The sequence below is a fragment of the Sinocyclocheilus anshuiensis genome, unplaced genomic scaffold (assembly GCF_001515605.1).
Source record: "Sinocyclocheilus anshuiensis isolate Anshui unplaced genomic scaffold, SAMN03320099.WGS_v1.1 scaffold354, whole genome shotgun sequence".
NCBI lineage: Eukaryota > Metazoa > Chordata > Actinopteri > Cypriniformes > Cyprinidae > Sinocyclocheilus > Sinocyclocheilus anshuiensis.
Genome location: NW_015544195.1, coordinates 181,032 through 190,252, shown reverse-complemented (window position 1 = coordinate 190,252; position 9,221 = coordinate 181,032). Strand labels below are relative to the sequence as shown.

The window sequence follows — 9,221 nt, the reverse complement described above, 5'->3', positions numbered from 1 at the left end:
CAGCATTATTAAATATAGAATGCTAATTTAAATGTTTCAAAAGTTTACTTGCATTTGATAATATGATGTCATGCATCCCACAAGCTGTTAAAGGTTACATTCATATTATTGATATTAGGCTGTCTTTCATTTTATAAATAATAATGCAATTACAATTCCCAACCTCTAGATGGCAATTGTAGCCCTACTGAGACATGAGAGTTAGTAGATATCAGTGTTGTGTTTTGAATTTTTTTTACAGGAGAGACCACTAAGTTTACTTGTCGGAGAGCAGCGGGCAAACAAACGATAAAGGACATTCCTACATGGTCTTGTAAGTATCTGTGTTTTCGTTTTGACATGTGTTCATTATTTATCTATATGATTTGTTATCATGTTTAGGAACCGTGACATTTTAGTGAAGGGAGCAGATCATAGTTGATAGTGATCCATGACTAGGCCCACGGTTCAACACGCATGTGTTCAGAGGATGACTAGGCCCACGGTTCAGCACGCATGTGTTCAGAGGATTAATTTCTAAATTTAATAGAGTAAAAGTTATCATAATATTTATATTTACGTGTATTCCGTTTATACAATTTTATTTTGTCATTAATTCTTTATTTTTTTTATCATTTTGTATTGTCTTAAGTTGTCAAACGTTATTTTTCTTAGTAAAAAGTCGTGGCCTAATGGTTAGAGTGTGTTCACTGCTGTGTGTGTGCACTTTGGATGGGTAAAATGCAGAGCACTAATTCCAAGTATGGGTCACCATACTTGGCCACATGTCACATCACTTTAAAAGCTGTATATTGAATTTGTTTGGATGGATTGCCATTTTGTTGTCTATTAGACGTATATATGCAGGCATTCATTAGCTGTCTATTTGATGACTAGTCTATTCTTGGGCTATGGTTAGACGTCTTTTAAATTTTCACTGACAGCCCAAATTCAGCCTTGTTTTAGCCTAGACCCATATTCACCGTCTATTAGACGTATATCTGTAGTCGTGTAATAGCGGTCTAATTGATGACTAGTCTATTCTTGGGCTATGATTAGACGTCTATTAAATTTTCACTGACAGCCCAAATTTAGCCTTGTTTTAACCTAGACGTCTGGGCTGTGTTTAGACGGCTAATAGACGTCTTTTAAACGCAAAATTGCTTGCTGGGATATTAAGTGGTAAGAGTGTGTAACAATTAGTCCACTGAAGGCGAGTTTAAGATGAACTCAAGTGCAGCTTTATTCCAAAGTAATCCAAACATCCAAACAAACGAAGAAAGACTTGGCATGAACAGACTTAACTCACCGACAGCAGGTTACATCAATACTTGACAGGAGACAGTAGGTGTGTTTGACTTCATGCAGCGCTGCGCAGACCGATCAACGAGAGTAGCCGCTTGCAGTCGGGGGCGGAATTGAAAGCGGAGACGTCAAGTCGGACACTTTCTTCTCCCGGTAGTGACGCTCTCGTGGTGTTTGCATACTCGATCACAGATGAAGTGAATAACATGCAATATTTGTCAAATACACAGACATTTCAGAAACGTTTTCATGAGCAACAGAAACACTTTTTATATACTGCTTGATACAGCGCCATCTGTTCAAGAATAAAGTTCAACATAAACATATACTATTTAAATACCAATAAAGTAGGGGTATACAGTAAAAAAGCTTTTACTGTTCTAAAAACACAGATTTATGAGCAGTATTGGAATTGAAGATACTAGAAACACATGTCATTGCTGTGTCGTCATCAGCGCTCTGAAAAAGCTGCACCAGCCGAGTCAGCCGGCTGCTCTCGAAATGCTATCGTGGTACTCTGATGCCACACCTGACAGTGATGTGGCATCGGCGCCGGTTCAAGTTGGACTAAATTTCTAACAGGCATGCACTGTTTCAAGTCAGCCGCCGATCGGTCGGCGCTGCATGAAGTCGAAGGCACCTAATGGCAACATGAGGGCTATTTATAATCAAACAATACAGGCCACATGACAAGAACCAACCAGTGAGAGACAGGACACATGACTAAGACAACCAATGAGAACATGACACATGAACCAAAGAACCAATAGCAGGACAACATGAGGGCAAGGGAATCACATGGCTAGACAGGGAACATGACTAAACTCCAAAATAAAAGACATGAGAGCAATGAACATGAACAAAACCTAAATCCCACGTTACATATCCCTCCCTCCCCCTCCCCTCTCTAAGGGCGGCTCCAGACGCCCAAACAAAACCCAAACCTAACAAGTCCAGGAGGGTGGAGGAGCGAAGGCGGAACGGGGAGGGGGGGTGGTGGATGGATGGATGGAGGGCCAGGCCCGTGAAGGGGAACAGGACTAGGATCATGACATGGACCATGGATAAATGGCAGCCAGTGAAACACTGGGAGACCTGGGCCATGGAGCAGAGGCAAACAGTGAAACTCTGGAGGACCTGGGCTGTGGATCAGAGGCAGACTGTGGAACAGTGGAGTGGGAGACCACCAGGTCAGATCCAGAGGAGCATGGAGCCATAGACTGTGGAACAGTGGAGTAGGAGACCACCAGGTCAGATTCAGAGGAGCATGGAGCCATGGCGGAGCCGATAGAGCAGGAAGGCATGGCGGAGCTGGCAGAGCAGGAAGCCAAGGCGGAGCAGAGGACCACCAGGTCAGCAGAGCATACAGGAGCAAAGATCCCCACAGTGGAACAGATGACCACCACAGCAAAGCAGGTATCCACCAAGGCGGATCAGGTTGGACTGGAACAGAGTGTGAGTTCATGAACGGCCTCCTTGGCCGTAACAGGACAGGCAGAGAGTCCATGGATGGCCTCCATGGTCATGACAGGGCAGAGTGTGAGTTCATGGACGGCCTCCTTGGCCGTAACAGGACAGGCAGAAGGGGGTCGCACACCGGACGAGAAGCGCAGCGCCCCGTCTAGGACAACTCGAGGTATCGCACACCGGACGCGCACATTCTATACGTGCGAGCTCAATTTCGAATCAAGTTCTGAGCTGCAAGATGGGTGAGTTTTAACTTCATTTATTATTATTATAAATATATTATTTTAATTGATAATAGCTGAGTTTTGAACGTTAATCAGTGAAAAGAATCTGTGTTATAAGTCTGTTATTGTTTTGTTGTATCTGTTGTCTAGGCAACTGTTACATAGTAGCAATAGCTATAATAAGCTAGCCAGCCTGAGTGATCTAAATTTCTTATGCTGTAGCTACTAATATTGATTTGTTTGCTTAATAAAAACAAAGATGCTACATATTTTTTGTGTAAGGTATGCTTATTTCTTTGTTAACTTCAATTATAATCATATTCCTGTTGAGGTAGTTTGTCTTAATTCAACATGAGGATTTGTTTACTTAAAGTAACATAATTGTCAGTTTGTGGTCAACATTATTATTTTTAAGGACATGATGAAATGAAGACAATGTCTGTACTGTACGTTATTTTATAATTGTAACGTTACTATGCAATTACATACAGTTGTTGCTAACGTCTGTTACTGAACATTTTACCTCAGGTCATAAATTAGACATTCTTACCTGAAAAACCGATGACATCGGCAATCTTCCTCCATGCTGATGATGTTGTCTTTGAAGAATCTATGGTTTGTTGCATATAATTCTGGGTATTTCCCTACTTCGTTGATTAGTTTTTCGTCGTCCATTACGGTCCGTTAATGTTACTCTATTTAAATTACCTGAAGTGTGTTGTGGCGGTTGTGACCTGGTAAATCCAGTAGGTGGCAGCCGACGACAGTGAATGTAATCACAACAGTATAAAATTGTTACATAAGCCAATACAGTAATATTTTGCGTATGTAAAAATGTCTCAAGAGAAAAATAAAAGATTAAAAGTACTACGTTTATTATACATTTAATTCTATATGTTTACATTTTATTCAAGCTGTAAAACTAATGTATGTAGTATTTTGAAGAAGTGGTATCTTGGTATAATGTATTAACAACGATTTGAGACAAATATGATGTTATTTAATATAAAACTATGCAGATGGCGCGGCAGTAATTTGAACAGCGTCTTGAGTCGTAGCTGGGCGCCGCGGACAGATGCCGAATGGCGCCGGCAGTGTGCGTACTCTCATAGAAAACAATGTGTTTGAATTTTAAAGACGTGGCGCGATGCGCCGCGGCTCTGCGCTTCTCATCCGGTGTGCGACCCCCTAGAGAGTTCATGGACGGCCTCCATGGCCATGACAGGACAGGTAAAGAGTTCAGAAGTGGATGCCGCTGCCTCTGGAGGTTCTGCAGCGGACGCCGCTGCCTCTGGGGCAGACTCGTGGACAGGAGAGGCCTCCAGGGCAGACTCGTGGACAGGAGAGGCCTCCAGGGCAGACTCGTGGACAGGAGAGGCCTTGGGGGCACAGTGTGCAGCCCAAACATTCAGTATAGCTATCGCCATAACAGGAAGTACTGAGGATAGGGGAACAATCTCTGTGACAGCCCATGCTGAGGCCCTGGGGATGCCAGCTGCTCGCACTGACATCAGAGGTGAGTCCATCACACTGGCAATCAGTCCTGGCCCAAGCTCCACATCCACAGGAGTAGCAGACCTGAGCAGGCGCTGGCTTTGCAGACATGACGTGAGCAGGCGCTGGCTTGGCAGGCATGACGTGAGCAGGCGCTGGCTTGGCAGGCATGACGTGAGCAGGCGCTGGCTTGGCAGGCATGACGTGAGCAGGCGCTGGCTTGGCAGGCATGACGTGAGCAGGCGCTGGCTTGGCAAGCATGATGTGAGCAGGCTTTGTAGACTCCGATGTGACGTGAATAATTCCAGACATGACATGTAAATATTCTGGTGTGGAGGATACTGGAGGACAGAAGGGTTCCTCATCAGTGATCCCCACAGTAAATGGTGAACCAGCCAGCAACAAAGCAAAGTCAATCTTTCAAGAGTCCATTGAGGGGTATTGCGTGGCATTAAATGTGATACATCTTTATCCAAACCAAAACGAAAAATGTCTTTCAGGAAGGTATCATGAAAGTCCACCAAATGACACAACTTACAGAAGTCCACCACATAATCCTCAATGGGCCGGTTTCTTTGGCGAAGTCGATCGAGATGATCTGCTGGGTTCATTTTTTGGTCGAGTATTCTGTAACAATTAGTCCACTGAAGGCGAGTTTAAGATGAACCCAAGTGCAGCTTTATTCCAAAGTATTCCAAAATCCAAACAAATGATGAAAGACTTGACTTGGCATGAACAGACTTGACTCACCGACAGAAGATGTTAGAAACACACGTCATTGTTGTCAGGTGGTGAATTTGGCCAATCTGAAACAGCTGTGTCGTCATCAGCGCTCTGAAAAAGCTGCGCCAGCCGAGTCAGCCGGCTGCTCTCGAAATGCTATCGTGGTACTTTGATGCCACACGTGACAGTGACGTGGCATCGGCACCGGTTCAAGTTGGACTAAATTTCTAACAGGCATGCACTGCTTCAAGTCAGCCGCCGATCGGTCTGCGCAGTGCTGCATGAAGTTGAACGCACCTAATGGCAACATGAGGGCTATTTATATAAGGGTCACATGACAAGAATCAACCAATGAGAGACAGGACACATGACTAAGACAACCAATGAGAACATAACACATGAACCAAAGAACCAATAGCATGATAACATGAGGGCAAGGGAATCACATGACTAGACAGGGAACATGACTAAACTCCAAAATAAAAGACATGAGAGCAATGAACATGAAACCCAAACAAAACCCAAAACCCACGTTACAGAGTGGTTATACAGTGTAATGTTTTAGTATTCGGTAACATTGATTCAAATATTCTATGCTTTAAAGCAATAACAGTATATTTATACAATTATATATATATACTGTATATATTGATAGGTGGCAAAATTAATATCAATTAATGATATTAAATATCAATTAATCAGTTTTTCTTTTTATGCACTTACATGTGAGTATACATTACATACAAGTAAATGATATATCTTATTTTAGTTTCCACTGTCATTTATTAAATTGTATTTATTTATTTATTTGAAATTCATTTTCATTTATGTTCACAAAGTGCTCCAGACATACTTGCTATAATAGACTGCTTTATATCACTATTTTATTAGCAAATTCCACAGTTATTTTCAAAAATAATTTTCTGGTTGATTTGTAGTTGGGTCAAAGACGAAAAAGGAATCAAGCATTTTCAAGCATCAAAACAATAAGTGTAATACAGCTTTGAATTGTTGTTGTTGTTGTTGTTGTTGTTTTTCAATACATTAGAAAGTGTTCTTATAAATAAATATCATACATTTTTACCATGATTTACAGAAAACAGCCACTAAAATGTCATTCAGTATAACAATCTTGTCAGGCATATTTACCATAGGAATCAGTTTTTGACATATTAAAAGACTAGTTTTACCCCAAATACTACTTGTAATTTTACATTTTTAAACTTCGGCACTATCCCATTTTGGCCATTTGTCAGCAATACATTTTTACTAATTTAAAACGCAATAAAATTTAGTATATGCTCACTTATTCTTTTATATATTTTAATGCGTTCAGGTCAGAATAATGTTGTTTAAGTTTTTACATAAATATAAGTGTTACACTGAATGACAACGGAACATTATTTCACCCACATTTTGACATTTTATTCTCCCAAAACTTAAGTAGACACTTTACTTGCATTTAGTGTGCTTTCTATGTATATAAAATCACTTTTGTAAAATTATTTTGATGCGGACATTTAAATGTCTTTGACTCAATAAGATTGATGCCATGCATAAGATGATGCAATAAGATTAAACCATATTAAACATATTGAATGTCCATTGTCCACTGTAAATTACTCTGAACCTTTTCTACAAAAAAAAAACAAAACAAGCTGAGAGTTTTTGTTTTCTCAAAATAAAACTATATTGATAAGCATTATGACCAAGAACTACTGTATAATCTTTGTGCTTTAGTTTGCAGCAATGGTCTGGTCAACCCAGGCACGGAGTTTGGTGACACGGGCGTACACACCAGGTGAACTGGTTGAGCAGACGCTGCTTCCCCAGGACACGATACCAACCAGAGTCCAAACTCCATCCTTCTGACAGACCAAAGGACCACCAGAATCACCCTGAAACACACAAAAGTCAGAACTTTACAGTCTTCAAGAACAAACAGAGAGGTAAACTGCGAAATCAATAGAAATTCACCATGCAAGAAGAAGCACCAGAGGCTCCAGCACAGATCATCAGATCGGTAATCTTGGTTCCCCAATAACGCTTGCAGTCGTCATTTGTCAGCAGAGTCAGAGCGGCCTTCTGGAGCAGGGCAGGGGTATCAGGAGCTGAAAACACGGATTGGAAGGTGCATTTGAAAAGGTTTCAACATCAAAACTAATTTATTTTATACTAAAATATCAAATAAATATATTAAATATAATATAAAAATGTAAATGCAAATTCAGAATTCTACCATTGTACCTGGTCAGGCCCCATCCAGAGGTCACACACTTCATGCCTCCAGGGAAGTTGTCGGAGGTTTCAGCAAGACACACGGGAGACACATGAATGTTGAGCTGAGCGGGGGTGGCCAGCTTGATCAGGAGGATGTCATTGTTGATGGTGAAGCTGTTGTAGTTAGGGTGCTTGAAAACCTTTATGAAGAGGATACTCATATTCAATTGTATTCATATTCAATTGTATCATCTTTCTGTTAAAACATTGTCTTAGTGGTTTAGGTATGATACAGAATATACCTTGCCAACAGTCATGGTCTGAATGGGCTCAGCATTGGAAGAAAGATCATGCTCACCCAGGATGACACAGTGAGAGGTCCTGATAAAAAAAAATTGCACAGAATTCTGAAGAGACATGCATATTCTGAAATAAAGGTTTGTAGATAATAATAATAATGAGAGTTTATTCATTAATACTGTGTTACCTGACATCGCAGTGAGCAGCAGTCACAACCCACAACTCATTGATCAGGGAGCCACCGCAGAAGTGGAAGTCAGTGGAGTCTTAAATGAGATGTTAAATTTGTTTATTTATGGATTTTTTTAACGTTTGTTTTATTAAATATCTCTATCATCTATATGTCATTTGTTAATGAAGATGTCTGTACCTGCAGGGCCAGGAATGGGGCACTGCCTCTTCACCATTCACAATCCTGGAGTAACCAGTGATAATGGCAGGAACACCACAGCCTTTAGAATAAAAATAAATCAATAAAAAATATATATATATTTTTTATATATATATCCTCCTGACTATCAGCTATGGAGTTTTGTCCTCTGTAGAGGACAATATGTTTTAGCAATTTCTCTGAGACGTTACATGTCACAGTTTTAAGTCTGGATGTCCTGTACAGAGCACATTCAGGGCTTTTCAGAGATACTAATATTGATATTGTTTGGCGGTTTCACCATGACCACTCCCTCTCCTTGGTCTTTAAAAATGGCTGACATAGTGATCAAGTGTAACACCCTTATGGAAATATGCTAATATTTTGTAATTATCATTTAAATCTGACTAATTTTCAAATTGTCATAAATCAACATCTCAGGAAAATGTTATGGGGTTTCAAATCAGAATATGACCTTCTGTTATGAAACAGGATATCGATTTCATACATGTCCACTGTAGAGGACATCAGAACTTAAAGCATGTTTATTACACATTTTGGGAGACACAACAAATAAATAAATAGGGAAATAAATTATATATTAATATTCAGATCAATTATTAGACATTATTATGAAAATCTTGCCAATTATTACTCCCATTATTACACTTCTTTTTTCATTACATGTTGCCCCAAAAACAAATTAATATGCAAATTAGATTTAGTTTATAGATACATTATATATAATGAGAAAAACTGTTTGTGGCCATTTTACGCACATTTTGCATGAAGAAAAATGGTATATCAAATCATTCTGTTATAACATTCTGTTTTTAAGTCTGGTAAAAAAAAATCCTGAAAGCTAAAAATGTATTGGTGATTTAAAAAAAATCTATTGTTTTTGCCTATGCATGTTCATTCATGTCTTTTTATTTTATATATTAATATATTTATATATATATTTTTTTTTAATTGAGTCCCGATGTCCTCTACCAAGGACGTAGCATAACTTATGAATGAAATATCATTTTTAATTTTTTTTTTGTTTACATTTTTTTTAATGCTATAAACAATGTAATGACATCAAAAAATAAAACATTTTTCCTAAAATGTTTTGCCGGGTCTTAAGACGTTAAAAT

General features: G+C 39.5%; 1 protein-coding gene and 1 long non-coding RNA gene across 2 annotated transcripts; one reads left to right on the top strand and one right to left on the bottom strand.

Annotated features, from left to right (window-relative positions):
* Positions 1–6,863: 6,863 nt before the first annotated feature.
* LOC107696674 (chymotrypsin A-like) lies at positions 6,864–7,684 on the bottom strand. The gene is made up of 3 exons (XM_016497133.1): positions 7,432–7,684; positions 7,170–7,303; positions 6,864–7,090 (listed from the first exon to the last, which is right to left on the bottom strand). The coding sequence occupies exons 1-3, from the start codon at positions 7,631–7,633 to the stop codon at positions 6,929–6,931; spliced, it is 498 nt and encodes a 165-aa protein (XP_016352619.1). The 5' UTR covers positions 7,634–7,684; the 3' UTR covers positions 6,864–6,928.
* On the top strand, positions 7,561–7,979 carry LOC107696675 (uncharacterized). Its single transcript, XR_001635110.1, has 3 exons — positions 7,561–7,641; positions 7,726–7,849; positions 7,912–7,979. It is a non-coding gene; the product is annotated as an uncharacterized LOC107696675 (long non-coding RNA).
* Positions 7,980–9,221: the final 1,242 nt, after the last annotated feature.